Source organism: Aythya fuligula, chromosome 1 (genome assembly GCF_009819795.1).
Source record: "Aythya fuligula isolate bAytFul2 chromosome 1, bAytFul2.pri, whole genome shotgun sequence".
NCBI classification, from domain to species: domain Eukaryota; kingdom Metazoa; phylum Chordata; class Aves; order Anseriformes; family Anatidae; genus Aythya; species Aythya fuligula.
The window spans coordinates 150553744-150578775 of NC_045559.1; the positions used below are offsets into that span (position 1 = coordinate 150553744).

The following is a 25032-nucleotide window of genomic DNA, read 5'->3' on the forward strand; positions in this document are numbered from 1 at the left end:
TTAGGGCTGCCTATACCTTGTGAGTAATGGTTGTTGCTTGTTCCGTTTGACAAGACAATTGATTCAGTCAGGGGACTTTCTGAATTACAAAGGCACTGCTCATATTGATATCCACCACTTACAAAGAAAATATACACTGACATGCATTTAGGCAAGGGGCATGAAATACAGACATTAAAGAAACCAGAAGATGATAGTATAGGAAATATATGCTATAGGATCTGAGGTGCTTTTTTTTTTTTTTTCAAAAGAGCATATAGATATTTATTACCACTATTATACAGTATTTGCTTCTAATTGGTGTTACACTAGATTGACTCTTTTAGAAGAATTAAAATGGGCATAAAGGTGCAGTCTAATGGATTGTATTCTGTATATAGGCAATACTTGGGAAGAAATGACTGAAGGGCTTGAGATGATATTCATGTTATAGTTTGGGGGATAATAGGCTATTTCTACTTGTCATAATTTTAAACAGATGATAATAACATGTCTGTCTTTACCGTAGAAATTCACCTCTGAAAAATGAAATACAGGACATAATTTCTTACTAACTGAGGTCTTCTAAAACACAAAATTCTAGGATAGTCTTCTATAATGCGGCCAGCCAACATTAATAAAATATATGCACAAACATCAAACCAGCTTGTAATGGTTTGTAAGAATTAGACCAAAACAGGTTTTTTTTGTTTGTTTTTGTTTTTGTGTTTTTTTTTTTTTGTTGTTGTTGTTGTTGTTGTTTTTTTACAATATACTTTGATACTTGTATTCTAAATTATGTTCTAAACTGAAGGATGAAGGTCTATGTTAGAAATCTCTGTCAAATAATATGAAACTTCAGGAAAATACCGTGTACACACTATTAAATCTATTTCAGATAGATTTGAAATAGAGACTAGAGAATAACTTTCAGGTATAATGCCTGGCCTCCAGCTAAATATTTTGATGACATTAGAAGATAGGTGTTGATTACTTAGTCAAGTAAGTTATTCAAATAGTTTAAAAAGAAAGTATGGTCACTCACTGTTTTGATTTATGCATAACCTATTAAGGTTTTATGAGCAAATAATTTTTAAGGTGGATTTCAGTCATGAAAATTTGTTGTAATAAATACAAGAATATTTGAATATTGTTTTTAAAAAAGTATTGTCTTCCTAGATATGCATGTTTTCACATTTAAAGATTCTTTTTTGTGCAAACTTTATGTGTAAATCTCACATTTTAAAGATTTTAAAGTAATGTAAATTCTGTGAATTAATAGATGTGACTTACCCACATGAATATTTTTGTAGAAATAACAAAGGAAATATGTTAGCAGATGCCCACCAAATTGTAACATGTTTTAAAAAGACCTAATATTTTAGAATTTAAAAATTCTGATTTCTTTGAAAGTCATTGAAGAGATGAAAAATATTAATGGTAAATATCACAGACATTCTACACATTAAAAAAGCTACGGATTGTGTGAACCAAAAGGGACATTTTTATAAAACTGTGAATACCGTTCTTTTACAGTTAGTACATACATATTACTTCTTTATCTCAAATCTAGAAACATTAATATAAAGGACAGCTCTGCTTCAGGGGTGACTGAAAGTAAAAATTAGGGCCAGGATATCTCTTTGACTTGTTAAAACATAAAAATGTGATATGCAAGCAAAGACAGGGTGTTAAAGCATAGAATCCATGGAATTTAACAAAATCAGATGAATGTGAATTTTAGGAATAGGAATGTTTTAATTGAATGAAATCAAACTTCTCTTTGTAATCATTGCTGTCAATAGAGTCAAAACAGTAGCTATCACTGTCATGGACAGAAGGTTTCCCAGTCTCATGGTGTCCAACCTCATCGTTCGGTCAGCTCAGTGAAGAATTCAGACGTGTTTCAAGAGATTGCTTAATTAAATTTTGGTTCTGATCCTCTCATTTAAGATCGTCTTCATGGTGAAATGTTTTCCACAGCTACGCTTAGGTACATCTGCTCAGAAAAAATACAGGCTAAATCATAATCTCCTGAAACACAAAGTTCCATTAGTACTCAGGTGGCCAAGTAACACTCTGTCTTATCAGAGATTTAGCAGAAGTCAGGGATGTCTTTTATGATGGTACAGTGAACAGTGATAGGTTTTGTTATCAATCAGACTCTCACAGAATTCATTTACTTCTTTGGCAATCAGCTTTTTATGTTCTAAGTAGCATTTTATTTGATCAGAAATGTTACTCGATGTTAATTGGAGTTTATCAGGACACATAAAATAAGGTGATTGCCAGAATATCCAGATTATGCAGATTTGCAGACCTAGGTAAATTGGGGTAAGTGACTAACCTCTGATCTGTTGGAATCAAGAAACTGGGACTGTTACAATGAGCTGAAAATTATCTTATTTTCTGCAACCACTGATTTAGATTTGTATAAAAAATCCAGAAATTAAACATTGTGCGCTACCATAATATATATATATTTTTTTTTTCTGTGAGTGAAATTAGTTTTCTAACGAATAAAGGCATTTTTTTGCCACCATATTCCCACACTATGTATTAATGTATAAAATGTAATAAATTTAGTGCAATAGTAAAAGTTACTGAATTCAATTTCACATCTCTTAAATTCAGAATTACACTTCCTTCAATTGATCATAGATTTTGAGTTTTATTTCTCAGACTGTAAGTATTGTTCAGTGGTTCTTTGGTTCTGATTTATTTTGTGTCTCAGGCTCCTTGGTCAGAAAGAGCCCTGCTATAAATCAGCTGTGTCAAGGAATATTAAAACTGTTTAAAAGAAAGCAGATCAGTCTCCCCCACTGTATCTTGAATAAGTTTTGAATTGTGCTCCCCATTATACGTAGTTTGTGTCTTCTTTGTAACTTACTGATTGATTGGCAGGATTCTGAGAGCACCATGAATTCACTAATGTTTGTAGCTGCTGAAAATAGTTTGTGAATGAACTTGTAAACTCACTGACAAGACTTGCAGTCCTGTCGAAATGAAGCTCACATTATATATGCTGCTCAAATGTCACTTATGAATATGGCTGTATGTGCATTACATAGGTCTGTTCACTGGTTCAGGAAAAGTTTCCAAAATGATCTGCACATTGGAAAAGGAGGTGGGGTGGAATTGTAGATAGAGAATTGAAAGGTAAGTCTGAAACATTAAACAGACGTGGTATTGGCTCAGCATTACTCTTAGAAAAGAAAGCAGGAACCCTAACCTCAGATGGAAGGACTTGGTGTTTCTTTTAATGTGTGATACAAAAATTATCTTTTGCTTTCTAATAAACTGTCTTCCAAAAGTCATATCACATGGGAATGAGCAAGGTAGGGATACCTTACTTTAAAGGTATATTTTCTTTATTAGAAGTTTTTACTTTCAGACTTTGTATGAAGAGAGAGAAAAATACTTCAGGTAGACTGCTTGCATTAGACATAATTACCCTGTTGGCATTTTAAATTACCAAAGAGGAAAATGTGCCAAAGTCTGAGAAGGTTCGAGGAAACTGTCTAGGTTGCAGAAGAATTCATGTCCATGGCAAGAAAAAGAAACCAAGGAACAGATGTCTCTGCTGACAGTTCTGCCTTTAGGGAACAAGAGACGAATGGAGATGGTTTCACTCCATGGACACTGTAAGGGTATGTGGAATTATCTTCACTATATCCCATACTCACTGCAATTTCTAATTGCAATCACAATGGTATTACAAAATCTACGCTGAAATCTTGTTGTGACAAGCAGGCATGGTTTACTCTGTCCCTCTGCTAAAAGAGTAACACTTCGAAATAGAAGGTGTGAGAGTTCTCTCTCTTCTGTCTGTTAAAAAAGTGTAGTTGTCACCTAATTTAGTACCATCATGCTGAAAATAAGAAATCTTATACAGAATTTAATAGAAACGTCTTTCTTTTTGCTGTGTACTTGTGACACATGCCAGCTAGCAAAGGAGATTATAGAGAGTCGGAAGTAATGGTCCATGACATTTTCCCTATTGTTAAATCAATTACATTCACAGCAAAACTTTTGTACTGACTAAAGAAGTTGCAAATTGGATTTGTCAGACTTTGTTTCAGTAGCAATGGATGCCATTCACCGACTTCAGTATTCTTGCAAGAGTTTGAAGGAAATAGTTGCATCATTAGCTTTCAGCACTGCAAATTCATACAGGAGCTTAAACAAAGCCTGATCTTCTCCCAGCTCCATCACAGATAGGCTGGAGCTGTTTCCCTTGTTAAGTAGTACAGCCAGGATCCCTCCTTAACTGAAATCAATGGCTTTCAGCATGTCACATGTTCCCAGGCAGCATTAGCTCTGTGAGGACAGCACGTTTTCATCATCATTTTTCTGACGGGTGCTTTGGTTGCTGTAGTTGCTATCTGTCAGCTCCAGGTGAGAAAAGCATGGACAGAGCTGGCTGGAGCCTTATCTGAGCCGTGTGGACTCGCTGTTATATTTGGTTCTCTGCAAACACACAGCTTTCCTCCTCCAGTACAGGCAGCGTGAGGTGGAGCAGGCACTTCCACAAGGTAATGAAATACTCTGGTTGCCATGATCAAAGCTGGGATCTGCCATGGTTTCCAGGGGCAGCTGATGGCCACTTGCCCACTCTTTCCTTTTTTCCATCATCTTTGCTTGCATGAAATAGTTTTCACTTCTTAGTTTTAGGGCTTAAAATAGAAACACATTTAGTAGGACTCATCAAAGCTAATTTGAGGGTCTGCAGTAATTAGCTGTTTGTGTCCAAAATAGACTCTTCTGAAAGGTAATTCATCTGACCTGTTTTTCTCCATTGACTATAAAGGAAGCTTAAGGGTAACAAGTCTGGATGGTAGCACCTAGCCTTTAGGTATCTCACAGTGAGGGGTTAATGTAACTCATTATTTAGAGATTTGTTGTTAATGGACAAAGGGCACTACAGAAAATATCCAGACAGCTGGGTGCCAGCTTCTTCTTTAACTCCATGCCATTAACTCATTTATGCTTAAATGAGTTTCTTCCATAATCATCCTCATTCAGAAGTTTTTGAGTTATGGATTACTTATGTGTACTATACCTTATTGCAAGGACCTTTTTTAACCTTCTTTTCAGTATTTCTAATATTAAGCAATCCACCTTCAGCTAACAAGAATGGAGAGATTACAAAATGAATGTAATCCTTCTGATAAATGATGGAAATGCTGATTGAATTATAGTGAAACACTGTCAGCTTGCTCACCAGCTTTTAATAACTTGGTCAGGTCAGTCTGTGCTGTGTTACAGACTGAAAACAGAAGATGGAAATTCCAAAATTAATGTTCTCTGTGTCTTTAGATAAGCTGTATACTCCATGGCATACAAATGAGTTGAGGATCGGGAAGTTGTGTCATTTTCAAAGGTCAGGTAATAAAACAGAAGATAAGGTTCCTGTCATCCCGTGTCAGCACACTCTGATGGCTTGTGATGCCTGGTGGTGAGAGCTCAGTCGCAGGACGTGCACATCACAAATGGGAGCAAAAGCTCAACCTGGAAGACAGGGATACAACCAGTGAAATCACTGGTGGGGATGAGAAAATGCTGAGATGCTTTGATTAAAGTGTAATTCGGCAGAGGGGAAAAAATAGAGAGAACTGCTTGCCCTTCACAGTAAAAAATCTCACAAAGCAAACATGAAAGAAAGATCCAGTTAACCTGAGATTTGAGTTTCCCCTTTGACTCTATGACTTGGGACTATAAGTTGAATATTATTTGTCCTTAAGAATAAATTATTTTACAGATGTATATTAAAAATCAGAATTCAGTACTATGTATAATGCTGTTGGAAACCTAGATGTGTAGTACAGGTCCTATGTTAGTCTGTTCTGGCAAACTGTATATTATTGCAAATTGTCTTAGCATTAAAAATACTGGAATATCCAGTTAAACATCTGTGGCAGCTGTGATCAATAGTCCTCAAATGTTATTTCATGACACTTTTGATATCCATTACTAGAATAAGACTTTCAGTCCTGTGTTCATCTGTTGCTGTCTTGCTAAGCACGTCTGTCCATTGCAAGGACATCAGTTCCCAGTCTATTGGGATCCTGTTGCTAGCAAAATGCCCTGATGCTGTTTCCAGTCACAGGAAATTAAAAAAATTAAAACTGATTATCATGAGGAAAACAAATAAGAAGTTGCCTGCAGCATGCTGCCAGGTCAGTGTCACTGCTTGTGGGCCAGGGAAGGGTAGAGACCACTGCTCTAGAATATACGCACCTGTTTCTATGGTTACTTGTGCCTGTTTTTGTCGGAGTGTTTATTACAGGAACATAATGACTCATTACACAGTGGGGCTTTTTGCACAATTTTTACGTTTGAGTATTAGAAAATCAAAGGCATTTAAATTACTTGCTGAACTTACAAGGGCAGTATTTCTAAAATAAAAATGGCAAATTCTCGAACCAGTCAATGGGTGACAGAAATTTTTAGTGAGAAATTATTTGGGAGTATGGATTAACATACATGTCCAGTGTATTTAGTGACTTGCCACAATGATCATAATTTAACTTCGAAGTTGCTAAAAAAAAACAAAAAACAAAAAAACTAACTTTCATAATATATTTTGAAATGCTCTTTCAATATACAGACCAATTAGATGGACAAAACTACAAAACTTTACTTTTCAGTGATGTTATTTTTTTCCCTTTTTTATAGCAATCTCGAGGATTATTTTACTCTTTTTATTCATGAAAGCAGCTATCATCAAGGCACGCTGCTAGTCTATCAGTTCATATCAGGATAGAATGATACAAATACGGGGATAGCAGTGAAATCAGCATACTGATTAACATTTTATGTATTCAGGTCAGATGAAAGTGAACTTTATCCCTAATGTGCCATTCTGTGTTGCAACTTGCATTTTCAGAGAAATGTGCTATAATTAAACAATATCTTTTTTATTATTATTTTATGCACATTTCTGTCTTTAATTCGAGGGAATAAAAGAAGCCATCAAGAAAAATCATAATGGCATCCAAATCCCTATGGAAGTGAATAAGACCATTTCTGTGAAGCTGTACTTCCATTAAAAAAAAAAATTAAAAAAAATGGGAGGGTTTTAAGGTAGTAAGCTGAATGAAAAAAAAAAAATCATTTCAGAGTATAGTGTTCACTGCCACTAATGAGAATTTTGAAAATACTGCTTTCTTATGGCTATACTAAGATTATCATTTCCGTAAACTTTTTCTGGTCTTTTAGCATAAAATGGCTTCATCAGCTTTTAATAATGTTAATTACCGAATAATAAAATCCTCTGTCTGAAAATTGCCTCCTCCTTATCTACCCCAGCTTTCATCATTGTGGTTCTTTTTTGTTGAGGGAGATCTGCGAATGATGGCTATAAATGTGGGTTTTGTGATGTGAGATCAGACCATTTGCATATCAAGTCTCTTGGCACAATGTCCCAGCAATATCTGATGATTCAAAGTGTGAGCTTTCACCTTGAAACGTCGCATCCAAACCGGTACATTGCATCCACTGTGAACTGGGAGCTGTGGGAGGGCAGGATCCTGCTGGCTAAAGCAGCTGTCTTGTTACCAAACACTTCAGCACAAGAGCATTTAACACTCATCACCCTCTCAAGGCTTCAGAGTGCTTCCAAACACGCACGTGGAGCTGGATGTAGAACTGGAGTCTGCCCCAAAGAACTGGCATCTTGAGGAGGTTGTCCTAGAGGCACAGAGTCAGAGCCAAGTCTGAACTGGAAAGGACCTATGGAGATTGCAGCAACCTCCAACTGAAAGCAGGGCCTTCAGTTGTGTTTTCCAGGGGCCTGTGAAACTGTCTTGAATATTTCCAGGAAGGGGAGTGCTAGCACACATCTGGGCAGCCTGTTCCAACGTTTAATCATTCTCACAGTGTAGATTTTTTTTCCTATGTACTTCCTGGAAACAGTGATTGCAGTTCCATTGAAGGGGAATTGTATTAATACTGCTCCTGATTACCCACTTTCAGAGTTGGTGAACCATTAAGACATCCAAGGGAGCCGAATCAGCTCGTAAGGCCATACTTACGGCACTGGATACAGTTCGCTAATGAGCAGATGGAGAGGGAAATGAAATTCAGGCTTTCTGTGTAGTAACCCATGAAATCTCTCTGCAGGGCATGTTAGCACTCAACAGCTGTGGTGGAGTGGTGTCCTGAGAAAGCAGCCGTGTAATACACCTGTGGAGCTCCTACATGTTCTGTAGCCATACCTGCTGTTGGGCATTGATAGGAACATGTTAGTCCTCTGTGACTATATGGTATGACAGTGCCTGGCAGTTCTGGATGTTGGACTCTCTGAATTACTTATCCTTCAGCTGAATTGAGGTGCCATCTGCTGATTTTGTTTATGAGGGAGGTGTGTTGGGCTATTTCTTTCCAAAAGGAACTGGGGGTGCTGATCAATGCCTACCTAAACATGAGCCGGCAGTGTGCTGAGGTGGCCAAGAAGGCCAACGGCATCCTGGCTTGTATCAGGAATAGTGTAGCCAGCAGGACCAAGGAGGTGATTGTCCCCCTGTACTCTGCTCTGGTGAGGCAGCACCTCAAGTCCTGTGTTCAGCTTTGGGTTCCTCAGTAAAAGGACATCAAGGCCCTGGAGCATGTCCAGAGAAGGGCCATGAAGCTGGTGAAGGACCTGGAACACAAGTCTTGTGAGGAGTAGCTGAGGGAACTGGAGTGGTTTGGTCTGGAGAAGAGGAGGCTCAGGGGAGACCTCATTGCTCTCTACAGCTATCTGAGAGGAAGCTAGGCGGAGCTGGAGATCAGCCTCTTCTCACAGCTAGCTAGCTATAGGACTAGAAGGATTAGTCTCAAGTTGCACTGGGGGAGGTTTAGCTTGGAAATGAGGAGACATTTCTTCTCAGAAAGAGCAGTCAGGCATTGGGATGGGTTGCCCAGGGAGTCCCTGGGGGTGTTCAAGGAAAGGTTGGACATGGTGCTTAAGGACATGGTTCAGTGGGTGACGTTGGTGGTAGGAGAATGGTTGGACCAGATGGTCTTGGAGGTCTTTACCAACCTTAATGATTCTGTGATTCTATGATTGTTCTGTGGAAATGGTCAGTCGCTTTGAAGCCTTTTGTACTTGAGGAAAAGAGCATTGTGTAATGTTTTCATGTCTGTTTCTGTGTTGTGTTTTTAAATTTTCATCATCAGTTTTGTTTTAAAACAGCATTTGTTAACTCCTCTCAGGTTTTTGTTTGTTTTACAGCAAATATGGTTACAGGATTTTTAGCAAGCAAAATGGTCCTTGTGTGTGTATTTGAAAGTCTTGTTTCTTAGTTCACTATAAATACATGTATTGTTTCTTGCTTTTGCAAATTCCGTATTGCCATTTGTTCATGACATAGGTCACTGATTCAAATGAAACTGAACTGCATTTTTTATTGTCTTTCTCTGAACAACCCAATAAAAATTCTATTTCCAATTATTTTTTTTCTTTTGTTTTGTTTTATTGTTTTTATTTTTATTTTGGCTGTCAGTAGCAGCAAGTGAGATGATGAATGGTAGAGCTCAAAAACCTCCCATTACAATATAAAAAGTGAAGTACTAAGTTTGGTGAAATTAATTACATAAATTAACAAAATTCAAACCTTAAAAATGCATCTGAGACTTTTTTAATGAATGAATTGGTCTTACATTTTCATGGGTAATATCTGAAATAATCAGAAAATCTCAACTAATCCCCTTTATATCTTTTTAAAAATTATTTATTTTATTTTATGGCAAATGATGAAGTAGTCTTTCTGTAGTGATTATAGCTTTTTTTTTTTTTTTTTTTTTGTAATCGTAGATTGGAACTGTGTGCGTTCTATGTCTGTAACATATATAGAGTCACCTTGTAATTCAAAGGACAGCAAGAGCTGTGCTTCCATTTTTTATAAATAGAGTAGCTTTGTTTTGTTTGTTGTAACATCAACACATTTTTTCCAAGATTTTTCTAGTATAGAATACAAGATTACTGTACATAGTACAATACGTGTTATCACAGAGGTAAATCATGCACTAAGTGATGTGTTGGAAGCATTTGATGATGGAGCAATTCAGTGCAATACACAAGTAGGTACAAATTGAACTTGTGTAACTCCATGATGATAAAGTAATACTACACCCACTATAAACATTTAGAGTTACATTTCACAATTCTAATTTTATTGGCTGGTCCAGATGAACAGCTGTTATGTGAATGTATTTTAGGATATATTTTAAAGAAGTTCCTGCCTTGGGTAATGAAGACTTTTTTTCTTAGAAAAAGACATACAGAAATAAGAAGTGGTGGCCTCATCTTTTATTGTTTCTTCTTTACTCAAATACAGACTTTTTAAAAATAGATTTTGGTTTGTTCGGAAGTGATACTATCACTATTGCAGAGGGATAAATTGGAAGTGACCACCCATTTAAAAATAAGCCAGGCTTTCATTGGTTGTCAACACAGATAAGCAATCATTCTCAATTTCTTTCCTTTCCTGCATGGACCATCATTTTAGAGTTCCACAAGTACTTTGTGTTAAAGGATGACTAGTACATAATTTGCTAGTTTTTACATAGTAAATTTTTTTTTTTTTCTTTTTTTTCTTTTTTTTCAAAACACAGAGTAAAAACAGAGTAGAGGCTGGGCTTTGAGTGGGTAGTGGATCTGGGAGTCATATGCTTGTCTGCATTACCGCCTAAGCCAGGGCAGTTTAGGAACTGCAAAGCTCTGAAGAAGAGAGAAGGGGGCTGATGTTTGACACATGAGCTGACTGGAGAAGTCATTTTATTTGGGGGACAGGAGAGGAGAATTGAGAACAGAACTCAGAGACAGCTTTCCTTCTTTGCTAGGCTTTATCTCTTCATTTTCTCATCTGTGTAAGGGCAACATTGGAAGTATGCGTAAGTCTAGGGGCTGGGCTGGGTTTGTCCACATCATTCTGCTACTAAATAAACCTGTGAGCAGCAGGTTTTAACAAAAGGGGAGAAGTTTGGATTTGAGCCAGAGACATAAGGGGTGTATGTGTGCACATGGTGGAGTAGGAATTGGAGTTCGATACCCTGCATGTGTGTATTTTTATTTGCCTCTGCAGAGGGGAGAGAGGTTATGCAAGATGATCCCTTGAGATCTGTTTTCTTTCTCTGTCCCATTCCCTCTTCATTGTCCTACAAGTGCTTGTGTACAGTGAGGAAACGGGGAGGGAAGATGATTCTTCTGTCCCTGACTCAGCTCTGCCCTCTGTTCTGGCTTGCTCTTTTTGTGTTATAATGAGCACAGTGGAGGGGGGAAAAACGATGCTCCCATTTTCTCATTACCTCTATACCTTCTATTTCCTCCTGTGTATTTATGCTGCTCCTAAAATGCCAGTAAATGTCAGCTTCCATCCCTTAATGCTTATTTGTAGTGCTACACAAAGTAGCCCGCAGGGTGATCTGAAAAATTTGCTAGTGTTCTTGATGTGTTTTATTTATTGCCAAAACATGCAGGATCCAGCAACCATGATAGAATAGCAAGCTAGCTGGTTTTTACTGAGCTTGCTGGTCTTGTTGCATTTGTGCCATCTTTCAGCTGTCCTGTGTCAGAGACTGTGAGGAAAAGTGGGAGAATAAGGTTCTGCTAATGACAGAGCCAAGACTACAGAACTGCTTTCCAGAGCAGATGATGATAAATCTGATTACTATCAGAGCAAATGTCAAGTCACTTCTTTTTTGTTTCGCTTTCCCACAGAGGCAGCTGGAAGAGGCAGGAGGAGAGGATTCAGAGAACAGGTTGTAGCAGTGATGAGAGAGAAAAAGAAATTCCCAAAGGCAAGCAGAGAGGCAGAGGAGGCATTTCACTTGCAGTGATTTGTCCTGCAGCCTTCCTGAGATGTTAAAAGAGAAGCAGGGCAGAAGTGACCTAGGCGATAGACTGCTCTATAATCTAGCTAAGCTGTCTCCTTTGCCACTCAGGTCCTGAAATTGCTTAACAAAATCAGCAGGCCTAATCAATCTTCTGGGAGGCTGTTTTGAGCAATTCAGATGTTGATTTCATAGAGCAATTTGTCTTCTGCAAGGTTGACAACACAATAAACTTTTATTAACAAAACAGCAGTCTGGCCAATCTTCCCTACTGGTGGACACTAAAATGCAACGGCTTTCATGGTATGATTTTCTCAAGTGTGATATTGATCCCAGCTATGGTTCTATCAGTATTTTATATTGGCTTACATTTCTGATGAGCTGGATCTAATAAAGTGTGGGGTTTTCTTCGGTGAATGTGTTTAACTGCTGTTTAGGGCACATAATAATGTCAGTTGCTACTTTATCTGCAATGTGGTGGTTACAACTGAGAAAGTGTGTCTTTCTGTATCTCCATGCTGTCATTAGTTTATCAGTATACCGAGTGAAAATCAAAAATGAAGAAATGAGCTAATATGTTGTACTCCCTTGATGTAAAGATGCTAAAATTGGTCAAAAAGTGGTGAAAAAAAGGAGAGTGTAGGGAGGGGATCTGTTTCTTTATTCTATTTTCAAATACTTAAAGGAACCCTAAGACCTTATGCTGAATTTGAGGTATTCTTCCTTAGTTAAGGCAGCATTGACATGGTAGGACTCATTTACATTCTTACAGGGCAGAGAATATTGCAATTACAGACTGTTATGTCAAGCTTGCCTGTTCTTTTGGGATGTCAAATTTCAGATTAATTCAGATGAGCATCTCTGAGAGAGAAGCAAACCTCTGATTCATTCCACATGGAGTGTTTACCAAGAATACCATTTACATGGTTGTGTACTAGCCTCACAGCGGCACTGGCGTAAATAAATGCTGAGGGAGAAGCTGGTAGTGTTATTAGGAGAAACTGTTTGGGAAGACCAGGAAGGGTGCTTGCAAAGTAATGAATAGGCCTTTAATTAATGAAGAAAAGATTGATCCATCTAGCTAAGCTTTATTGCTACTTTGGACTTGAGATTTTTTGAGGATCTTAAAATGCTTTGTGTTTAATAGGTGTTAGCTATTAAGCTAGCTGTTAGCTAGTCCACTGAGTTCAAGTGGCACCCCTTAGTTTGCCTGGCAGAGACATTAAGTGAGGGCATGGCTTACTGCACAAAAGCCTTCTAAAGGCTGTCCCAAGCCTGTGGTCATGGACTGTGTAAGTGAACTTGCATCCACTGCTCTGTCAGGAGGGATTTTTTTTGTCTGTAAGTGTGCTGGAGAAGCTTTCATTACTTGCTGTGTACATTAAAGAATCCAATGTCCACTGCAAGCAATAGGGAGCCAGCAACTTTAATGGCTTTAAGAGGTTTGAAATAGTCTCAGCATGAGGTTTTAGCCTACAGTACTAATTCTTCATCTTTTGCAAATATTTGTACCACATTTCAAAGGCTTACAAACCGTGATGTAAATAGTATACAATAGCGCATTCACAGAAAAATGCTAAAACTACCTTACAAATAATTTTCAGACTGCAGCAGTGCAGCAGGCATGATGAAAAAAGGGTGAGGAATTAACACAATCTTAGGTGAGAGGTAACCACATGTATTTAAATTTCCTATATATGTATTCCTTTCCTGGAACAGAATGCTATTGTCTTCATGAGTGTAGTATTTGAACCCAATAACAAAGGTGGAACAGAGTGAATGAATCTCACTGTTCAATGCTATTAATACATGAGTATTAGCCTGTGTTTAATCTGAATTAGATTTTCATGGAACTAAGTAGCACCAAAAGTTAGTATCCAGATTCATAGTAAAAAGTATATTCTGATTTTCATTTTAAGCATGTTATGATCCTGTTTTAAAAATAACTTCAACAGCAAATAACAAACAAACCATAGACCTATACACAGTATAATCTAATTAAATATTCCCCAACATGTCCACTGTCAGCCAGATGACAAACGTGAAAAGGGTTTAGTCAAGGCATGTAAAGCAAATAGGACCTGAACCTCTCCAAAAATGAGTAGTCTCTGTAAATGTAATTCAGATGCCATAGGTTTCTGTGGGTGATCCAGTGAAAGCCCAGCTCAATGGGAGGATGAGTTGGGGGGGAAGCTGGCCTGGACTGGCACTGAGAAGCAAGGTGGAGAAGCAGTGTAAGTAGTGAGAAGACTGAAAAGGGTCATGACATCCTCCTTTGTAAGGAAAAGGATCAGAGCCGATTCAATCATGCCACATGTATTGTGGAGAGAAAAAGCAATTTCTAAAAAAAGATTTGGCTTTTAGTGAGTGCTTGAGGGATTATTCAGAGGAGGGTGAATACAGGAACTAAGTTCCTGCTAAGATCTGTATAGCATAACTCAGGTAAAACTTCTTGCTTTACACAAATGGTGCTGAAGAGAAGACAAGCAAGTTTCAAAGAGTTCTTCAGCTAGAGAAAGACCAATCAGCATCTTTGTTCATAGGTGCAACCGAAGGACTCAGGCTGCATGCTGAAACACCACCGGGGATTTGTGTAGTAAGTGGGAACAGGGATAGCTTGTGTCCGCTTCGTTGTTACTGAACATAGCAGCTGAAACAGCTACGTTTGTTCAGCCCCAAGTGAAGAGTTTCTTTGTTCAGAATTTACCAGGGAACTAAGTACTCTCTTCAGGAAGGACAGGTTAAAATTATGATGCACAAATTCTGTTATTTCCTGATTTGGAGTCTTTCTTCTCATAATTCTTAGGTGGAGGAGAACTTTAAGGTCCTTATTTGCTAGAAAACCTATCTGAAAAGCATTAAGGTTCTCCGTCCTTTATTTCTGATTTGAAAATAATGTACTGTATTATTCTCATACCTTTCCTTTTGTTCACTTCTGCCTTAAATAATTTTTGCAACTGAGATAAAACAAACAAAGAAAACATATTTTATCTCTATTTACACAATACATCTTGCTGTCACCTACTGCAAGGAATGATAAATCCTTTTTAGGAGAGTGTATGACATTGAAAATATTACATTAAAACAAAACTTCTTGTCCGCGCTTTTAGAATTGATGAAAATGCTGAGACATTTAAAAGCAAGCACAGGTTTACTGAAATAGCTATCTCTCAGATAGGAAACAATGCATATCAAGCCAGGAATCACAGAACAGGCAAAAGTCCAGTAATGTCTTCAAGATTTTTGAGACCTGACAGATCATTTTCTTTCAGTTATATCTGTGACAAGTGGATGCAAAACACTGTACCTGGAAGAACACAAAATAAAGAAAGAAACCAGAGAGTGTATAAGGCAGAGGAGGGCATGTTCAATCCGTTGTGAGAAACCTGATTTGGAAAGTGGAACAGGAACATGGTGTTCATGTGCCCTGAGGTATACTACCAATGTCTCTGCATACATTTTTACTGCTATGTAACATAAAACTGGATTATTCACATTCCTTAGGTCTAGTCTCATCTTACCTCTTTTTTAGCAAGCTGCATCTGAATGCATTTGCTCTACAATTTCTTCTATGCTCTGGGTGGTACACAGAGCTCTATAACCTTCAGACAAAATCTACCTAAAAGTGTAGTTTTTTGTTTGTTTGTTTGTTTCAGTTCAGTGTTTGAAATAAAGTGTGAGCCATTAGCAGTTTTTATATTATGTGGTGGAGACAGTGTTCTGTATGTCTTTGGGAGTGACGTGAGATGTCGGGATACCTAAGCAAATAGGTATCCCCATACCTCTTCAAACTGGAGCAGTGCAGTATGGAAGAAACTGAGCTTTGCTGCAGTATTATCCGTGCTGCCTTTTAGGAGTGGTCTCTGGATCGAACTATCTCCAAAAGCAGGCTATGGTCTTATTTTAGAGAGCTGACTGAAGAAGTATAAAACAGAGACAGAGAATGGGTAGGAAGGCATATGGGTGATTGAGGATGCAGTGCTCAGTTTTCTGTCCTGAGTCTCTTCTATTCAGTGGTGCAAAGGTATATATACTCTGAATACCTTGTGCTAGACAATAATTGGAGTGCTGATAATATCAATGATAAAAAGTTCAACGTGCAGCTTCTTACTGAAGTTAAAAGAATGATTTATCATTTAGAGATAATATGGAGCTTCTCAAGAGTCTGAAAAAAAATTGAAAGCCTACATTGTGATGAGATAGTGATTACTTTCTAGTGTTTTGTAAATGGTGGGACTAGAAAAGTCTAGAGCATGAAAAATAATTTAAAACTTATGAGAAATGAATGTAAAATTATACTGAATTGATTGAAGCTTTCGAAAAATACTGAAGTAACTGAATGGCATAATACTAGATTGTATTGTACAGATTGTACTAGATTGTACATTTTACCTTCCTGTGCAAGCATCACTTATTAGGCAAGACGGTGGAAAAGCAAGTCCTGTGTTCATTTTTGTGTGTGTTTTTTGATGTATGTTGAAGTAAAAATAAAAGGTTTCTTAATAAGTTCTTTTTGACACAAGCTGAAGAGAAGTGCTGCACAAGACTGAAGCTACCATTTATTTTTACTCACTAGGTGTGTTTATATGTTTTTACTAACACTGGGCTTTTGGAGTCTGTCAAAAGTGGCATTTTAAAAATGGTACGGAGAAGACTTTTCTTTCTTCCAAGAACTTTAATTTGTGGTATTAGTAAATCCTGACAGTCAAACAACAACAATAAACCTCTCAGCTTTTTTCTCTCTCGTAGGGTGATAGCTCCTATGTAAAGGATCGTTGGTGTGTGTTTGATGGATTCATGGTCTTTTGTCTTTGGGTGTCCCTGGTTTTACAGGTACTTATTTCAGTTACCTTTTTCAATGAATAGGTATTTGATTATGGAAAATATGTGGCACAGACAAGTAATTATGAGCTGTGGAAGAATGGGTGTATAGGGGTCAAATTATTTTTGATGTTGAATGTTGAATTCAATAGCACCGTAATTGCACATTGCAGCATATCTACAGTAACAGTAGAATTTATCTTTTAGTATTTATCTTGATTAATTTTTATCACTGAGAAGTCATTAACAATCTGAAGCTTGCTACCATAAACTCTGCATAATCAAAAAGGAGAGAGAAGTATCTTCAGAGAGCCATTTGTCCCTTACACATTATGACAGTTGTGCTCATCTCCTTCCATTGAGTTCGGCTGGATGTAATGACGATTAACATAGGTAACTAAAGGGAGACTGATTCGTATGGCAGATATTTGCAATTTTGTAGGCATATTGACTGGGTAAGTGGAGGTTGGGTCACACCCAACAAAACCTTTTCCATAATAGAAGATAAATATAAAAATATAACAAAAAATATAAAAAATACATTTGGAAACAATGTGATAAGTTTCCATAAAGTAATGAACTCAAACTTGTTGCAAAAAAATGTATGGCCTGTTAAGGTACAGGTCAAATTGTGTCCCGTAAAAAAATTGGTCCTTAAGCCAATTTTTTGAATGAGAATAGATCAAGGACGGTGAGATTTGGCCTTTAATAATATAAGGACTGTAAAAGGCCCATTGAGATTGCCATTAGACAAAGCTTAGCCATTTCTGAAAAAAATTAAGATACGTTGTCATTTTCTGCTTTATACATAGTGAAGACTTTGGTACGTCGTGTATATGTGTACAGTCAAGATAGGCTGTTACAGATAAGCACCACAGGTTACCCAACCTCTGCATTGTCAGGTTCCCCCTCCATTTTCTTAGTATTTTGAACAAATACTAAATTAAGCAGTAACTCTCAGAATGGAGACAAGGGTAAAGAAAAGATATTTTTACCCAATCATTAAGATAAATAGTCCTTCTGGAGTGCCTGCCTTGTCAAAGTGTTAAGGAAATGTTTCCCTAATCTGTGGCTTGGCTGAGAAATTTGTGTCCTAGGTAGAGCCATAGGAGAACATGTGCAGTTTTCTCATGCTCTTGGAATTAAATGGAGAATTAATAAGTGTATTGCAATGTGTAAGGCAATCAGAATGTATCTACTTTTATGTAATATAAAAAGCCTTGGTGGTGTGCCTCATTATCAGATACTGATTTCCATAATGGAAAATGTAAATTATTCACTTTTAATAAAGTTGTGGGAAGTCTGTGAGGTAGCACTAGCACACATGCATGCCGTTTACACGAAGTTGCATGCTGTTCTTGAGTTATTTGAGATAGAAGCATTATGAACGTAGGCAGAGTATATTTTTAGAATTTCATTAGGATAACTTAGAAATGGATTAAAGGATTTATTAATACTTTTCTTTTAAAAAACATGTTTAAAATGAATCATAAAGTGTACCAAGAGATGATTGAAAATTAAAATGAAAATAAAAATCATATATAGTGTTCGTAGTTTTAAAAATTGTGTAAGTACCAAGAGGAACAGGACAGAGTTGTCAAAAAAAAACATGCTTCTTTTCTTTGGTAGGTGTTTGAAATTGCTGAAATAGTTGATCAGATGTCACCTTGGGGCATGTTGCGGATTCCAAGACCACTCATTATGATTCGAGCATTCCGGATATATTTTCGTTTTGAGCTGCCAAGAACCAGGATAACAAATATTTTAAAGTAAGTAAGTCTGTGTTATCTAAAGAACCACAGACTCAGAACACTGAATAAGAAGCTCAGAGAATGACTCTTAATGCTTAATGTGCACCCGAGTTGTAGTTCTGGCAAAAAAAATCTTGCTCTTTTCTATATTTAAGGAATGATCAGGTTTCTATAAAGTGATCAAAAATGACAGGTATTTAAATAAATCTTAAATCATTTTGCTAATAATTGTAGACAGCAATTTTCAACCAGTTGGAGTAAATTCTCTTCAATTAGTGTGAGCATATAATAATCAAGGTGAACAGCTATGTAGTTGTATTGGTGTATGTATACAGACACATACAAGCATACACTCATAAGTATATTCTGTCCAGCATATAATGGTAAAAAACACTTAATGGTAATGTGAAAGGGTTTCTTCTATTTATTTGATGTCAACTTCGTCATCTCATCTTGCCTGTGCAATTCATTAGATACTATTTTACGAAACCTAGACTTTCTACATTTGATTTACTTACTTATTTTTATTCTGTTCTTTGTAGTTTACAGCTGTTTTAATTACTCTAACTTAGTTTAGAAAAAAATGTGGCTTTTTTTTTTTTTTTTTTTTTTTGACACAGCTCTGGCACAGAGCAAGAGATCAGTACCAGGAACATTCTAATGGAGATTAGGCGGAAACAGAGAGTGTTTCGCTACTGGAAGGAGGGCCAGGCGTCATGGAAAGAATACAGGGATGCTGTTCGTGTTTGTAGGGAGAAAGTTCGAGTGGCCAAAGCACAGCTAGAGTTGAAGCTGGCTGTGTCTGTGAGAGAAAATAAAAAGGGTTTTTTTAGATATGTAAATGGAAAAAGGAGAACTAAAGAAAACATAGGGCCGCTCCTTGATAGGGAAGGTCTCCTCACAGACGATGACGTAGGCAAAGCAGAGACGCTTAACGCCTTCTTTGCCTCTGTCTTCAATGCCGATGATGGGCTTCGGGACCCAGGGTGCCCTGAGCTGGAGGACCGGGACGGTGGGGATGACAAACTCCCAACTGACCCTGAACGTGTGCGGGATTTGCTACTCCACCTGGATCCCTACAAGTCCATGGGTCCGGATGGGATTCATCCCCGGGTGCTGAAAGAGCTGGCGGATGTCATTGCGGAACCTCTATCAATTATTTTTCAACGATCCTGGGAATTTGGAGAGGTCCCAGTAGACTGGAAGCTGGCAAATGTTGTGCCAATTTTCAAGAAGGGTCAGAAAGAAGACCCTAGCAATTACAGGCCTGTCAGTCTCACGTCAGTGCCTGGTAAAATCATGGAGAAGTTGGTTCTTGGACTCATTGAGGCGCACCTGGGGGACAAAGCAGTTATTAGTCCCAGCCAGCATGGGTTTGTGAAGGGTAGGTCCTGCCTAACTAACCTGATTTCCTTTTATGATAAGATCACCCGTATGGTGGACCAAGGGAAACCAGCTGATGTGATTTTTTTGGACTTCAGCAAGGCTTTTGACACGGTTTCCCATAGGATCCTACTGGACAAAATGTCCACCATAGAGCTAAATAAAAACATCATACGATGGGTGAGCAATTGGCTAACGGGCAGGGCCCAAAGGGTTATGGTAAATGGAGCTGCGTCAGGCTGGCGGGCGGTCACCAGTGGGGTCCCTCAAGGCTCCATTTTAGGGCCGGTACTTTTCAATATTTTTATAAATGATCTGGATGTAGGAATAGAGGGTATTTTGAGCAAGTTTGCTGATGACACCAAACTTGGAGGAGTTGTGGACTCAAGTGAGGGCGTAAAGGCCTTACAGAGGGATCTGGACAGGTTGGAGAGCTGGGCGATCACCAACCGCATGAAGTTCAGTAAGAGCAAGTGCCGGGTCCTGCACCTGGGACGGGGAAACCCTGGCTGCACGTACAGACTGGGCGATGAGACGCTGGAGAGCAGCCTAGAAGAGAGGGATCTGGGGGTCGTGATAGACAGCAAGTTGAATATGAGCCAGCAGTGTGCCCTGGCAGCCAGGAGGGCCAATCGTATCCTGGGGTGCATCAAGCACGGCATCGCTAGTAGGTCAAGGGAGGTGATTGTCCCGCTCTACTCTGCGCTGGTGCGGCCTCACCTCGAGTACTGTGTGCAGTTCTGGGCACCACAGTATAAAAAGGACATGAAACTGTTGGAAAGTGTCCAGAGGAGGGCTACGAAGATGGTGAAAGGCCTTGAGGGGAAGACGTACGAGGAACGGCTGAGGTCACTGGGCCTGTTCAGCCTGGAGAAGAGGAGGCTGAGGGGAGACCTCATCGCAGTCTACAACTTCCTCGTAAGGGGTTGTCAAGAGGCAGGAGACCTTTTCTCCATTAACACTAGTGACAGGACCCGCGGGAACGGGGTTAAGCTGAGGCAGGGGAAATTTAGGCTGGACGTCAGGAGGGGGTTCTTCACAGAGAGGGTGGTTGCACACTGGAACAGGCTCCCCAGGGAAGTGGTCACTGCACCGAGCCTGTCTGAATTTAAGAAGAGATTGGACTGTGAACTTAGGCACATGGTCTGAACTTTTGGGTAGACCTGTGCGGTGTCGAGAGTTGGACTTGATGATCCTTAAGGGTCCCTTCCAACTCAGGATATTCTATGATTCTATGATTCTATGAGTTTTGAGGACAAATTTTCTGTGGGCTGAAATACTCCTCTGTGTGTGATCATACTTTCTATTCCGCAGTTTTTCAGAGGTGTCTTCACATTGCCTGGGCACTCAGTGTGCTGTTTCTCTTTTTGCCAGGCGTTCTGGAGAGCAAATCTGGAGCGTTTCAATTTTCCTTCTCTTTTTTCTCCTCCTGTATGGAATCCTGGGGGTGCAGATGTTTGGAACTTTTACGTACCACTGCGTGACTGATGACACACAGCGAGGGTAAGTTGGCCTGGGTAGGCATAATGTGAGGCCGTTCTTTCAGTGCATATGTGTATTTTTAGTTAGCATCATTGTGTGTAAAATGGAATTAACAGGCTAAAAATGGTCCACCAAAATCAATTCCCCAGGATTTTTTTTGAAAAAAAAAAAAAAAAACAAAAAGAAAAAACACAAACAAAAAAACAAACAACATGAATTTAAAATGGAACAAAGATGACAAATGGTTTTGAACACCAGTCTGATTTAGGGGATGAGTGTGTGGGGATGTGTGTGGTTAGAGTATAAGTGAGAGAGATCAAGACAGTAGGAGGACCTTTAGGAGGAACATTGCTGTTTGTGGCTGAGTCAAGTCAATGATGTTTCATCAGCTTTTGCTGTATTCTCCTATCTTTTCCCAGAATGTCTGGGAATGGGGCAAGACTTAAGGTAAAGGGCAGAACTTTCCACAGAATCTCACACCCTTGTTGGGATGAGAGGTTACTGGGACCTGATACTCAGATGTAAAGCTAAAGATCCTTTCTACCCAGCCTTTTGAAAGTGCAATTAGTATTTTACACTGGTTATCAAATGTACATCATGTTTTTGATTCAGCACATACTTAAACAAAAGGGCAACTTGAAGCACAGTATATGTAGCCTCTTGTCATTGGGATGCCTCATAGGATTACAGTTAAGTATACGCTTCTTCGTCCTGTTGAGTTGACGGCTTGGATGTATGCTTGACCACCGTTGTTCTATTGCATCTATTTCTTTGTTGCTTCTCCTTCTTTGGATAGGGAAATGTTAGCTCTGGAGTTGAAGCCTTTGCATTAGTCAAAAGTGTATCCTCTTATTTCTGTATTGAATTTGTCAGAAAGTAAAATAAATAGAATAGACATTATAAGAAACTCAAAACACTGCTTAATCTGCTACTGTGCTGAATAAAAAATCAGACTGTTACAAAATAGCATGTTAAAGATTTTTCTGAACTAGGATCTATAAACTATCAAATTCAAAATGAGATTATTAAAAGTGGCAAATATAAAAAAGGTTACAAAATTACTTGTGAACATGTTAGACGTTACATGATGCTTTGTTAAAGAGGTGATTGTATTTTGGATATTTTCTTATGCATTGAGTGTTACATTGTATGGTTGTTTTTCACTTAGAAAATGAGATATTTTATTCTGACTTTTTCTCATTTTTAAAAGAAAATCTTTATAGCACTTTTTTTTTTTTTTTAGTTTCCCATAGACATGGGAAAAAATCTTTGTGAAAAATGTATTTGTAATATCTGTGATTCTGTGATTTACCTATGTAGTTTGGGAAAACAGGAAATAGGGTTGATAATACAGGAAATATCATACATCTTGAGATACAGGCTTGACGTCAGGAGGGGGTTCTTCACAGAGAGGGTGGTTGCACACTGGAACAGGCTCCCCAGGGAAGTGGTCACTGCACCGAGCCTGTCTGAATTTAAGAAGAGATTGGACTGTGCACTTAGTCACATGGTCTGAACTTTTGGGTAGACCTGTGCGGTGTCAAGAGTTGGACTTGATGATCCTTAAGGGTCCCTTCCAACTCAGGATATTCTATGATTCTATGATCTTATTGCTTCTATCAGAGAATGTAGCCTTTCATTGAATTCAATTGAAAAAGATAAAATGGGACATTATAAGGTGTGGTTTTGATACAAAATAATGAGTCTATAATTTTAAGGTTGCCCATAATTTTAGTTTCTTCTGTATGTACTGGGTTGCTCTCTGAATACTGCATTATTGAAAAATAATGGGAAAGTGGTTATGGTTCAATTTTAGGTTGTTGAAAAGATGAATTACAGGAAAAGGTTAAAATGGTCAAATATCCAGTACAGAAAATAAATAATAATAATAGGAGCCAGTCTAAAATGTGTTAAAGATGTAAAAGTGAAGTATGCAGAAATAAAGAAATGTGAGACCTGAAGTTGAACATCAAGTCTAGACTTAACTCCTTGTTCTTTCAGTATCATCGTGTATTTATTTTTAGCTCTTTATAAGTTAGGCATCTAAAATAAGTTCTGTTTTAGATACCTAGGATAGGCATCTTCAGAAAGTAATTAATCCCTTTTGCCTTTTCCAAAACTGACTTCTAACTTTAAATGGCTCCTATGTTTGTGTATGAGGAGTACAGTTACATTGAAAACCACTTTTTCCCTTGATTTACTCTGACAGATGAAGGATGCTCACACAATGAACAATATCTTTTTTTCTTTTCTCCCTGACATGTGGATTCACACCTTACTTGTGACACACTGCTCATTCCTACTCTGAAAACACTTATTTCTTCTTCTTTCTGTAAAATTCATCATTATGCTTTGTGAACGCTTAAACATATGTGATTGTTTTTCATTCTAAGGAATGCCAGGCAGGAACTCTGGGTGGAGTTAGTCTATCCCCTCTTCACATAAGTCAGGACTGGCCCTAGCAGAACTGCCTGCATAACTTTTCCGTGGACTGGAAAAATAAAAAGAAGTAACAGTTGTACTGCCAAAAGAGGACAAGTTGGAGGCTGGCACTGGTGTCCAGAATGTTCTTAGAAAGAAGGCATCACTCCACCTCTCAACAGAGGAGAGTTTATTAGCTTTGATGTAGTAGAGCACAAAAGCATGAAAATTACCAAGAAAAATCTGACTTCTGTCTTTGAGGTTCAGTTTCTCAACTTCATAGTAAGGCTTCCCTCAAAATTTGAGTCTGGCTGTCTGTGTCTCTCTACCTCAGGTGGTTCTGTTCCACGCCATGGAGAATGGCCAGTGCTGACTGTACTTGGCATTGAATAACTTCAGAGACTAAAGCATAGCCCCTAATGAGTCACAGCTGTAAACACTCAGTATTTCTGCAAGCCAGATCTGAGGCTCCCAAGTCAAGCTTTGAAAATGAAAAGCACACAATTAGTGGCCACCTTTGAGAACTTACATTTCGTGTAATTTATCTCGTACTAAGCAGAATTGTATGGCAAGAAAAGCAAGGGTAAAATCTAATTACTGAGGTCAAGACTCATCCATTTTAGAAAGCAGTCTTAGTAAGCCTTCTGATTTATACAGGAGACAAGCATCTCCTGCAAATGGCATCTTAAAATCTTGCTATTCCTTCCTATTTGAAAGGACGTGGCAGCCTCATCAGACACTCATTGCCTCTTTGACTGCTGCAAGTTCTTTTATCTTTCCATCCCTCTTGACGCCCACACTCCCTGACCTCCTGTCTCTCCACCTCCTCAGTCAGTTTCTAATGTTAACTCTGACAAACAGAAATACTGGAGTGAGCTAACTGCAGTCTTAAGTTTTTCATTCCATCTGTGAAATCAGCAAAATCCGACTTCCTTCCAAAGGCTGAAAAGTTTTTTTGTTTGTTCATTTTATAAGTCCTTTTTTTCCCTCATTTGTGTGATCTTCTTTATTTTTCCCGACTTACTTTTCTATATGGGGAACACTGTCACCTTCCTAGGCAACTCTCTAACTCAGTGTTCCCGTTGTGATTATTACTTATCTTTTTTAAAGCTCTTCTGTTACAGCTTTTTCCTGATGATTTCTCTGACTGGTGTATCTGTTTTCTGCCAAGGAGTGCTATACTGCGTAGACTTCCTTATCACACATCTTCTTTGGGGGCAGTCCCAGACCTGAGCACAGCCTGGGAGAAGAACTCACTGAGAGAAGCTCTGCAGAGAAAGAATTTGGGATTCTGGAGGATGAAAGGCTCAACACAAGCCAGTGGTGCATAGGCTGGTTCAGCCCAGCAGGCCAACTGCGTCCTGGGCTGCACCACCAG

The 25032-nt window shown here is 38.4% G+C and overlaps 1 protein-coding gene across 2 annotated transcripts in view; it reads left to right on the top strand.

Annotated features, from left to right (window-relative positions):
* The window catches only part of NALCN (sodium leak channel, non-selective), a 230825-nt gene that overhangs the window by 14420 nt on the left and 191373 nt on the right, over nt 1–25032 (top strand). The window contains exons 1-4 of one of the 2 annotated variants that reach the window (XM_032197449.1): nt 15188–15228; nt 16546–16629; nt 18247–18386; nt 21126–21254. In XM_032197449.1, coding sequence (XP_032053340.1) covers nt 15208–15228; nt 16546–16629; nt 18247–18386; nt 21126–21254 — 374 coding nt within the window. In that variant the 5' untranslated portion in view covers nt 15188–15207. Of the gene's footprint in view, nt 1–15187; nt 15229–16545; nt 16630–18246; nt 18387–21125; nt 21255–25032 lie in introns of those variants that run through there. The other variant, XM_032197441.1, reaches the window with a different exon arrangement.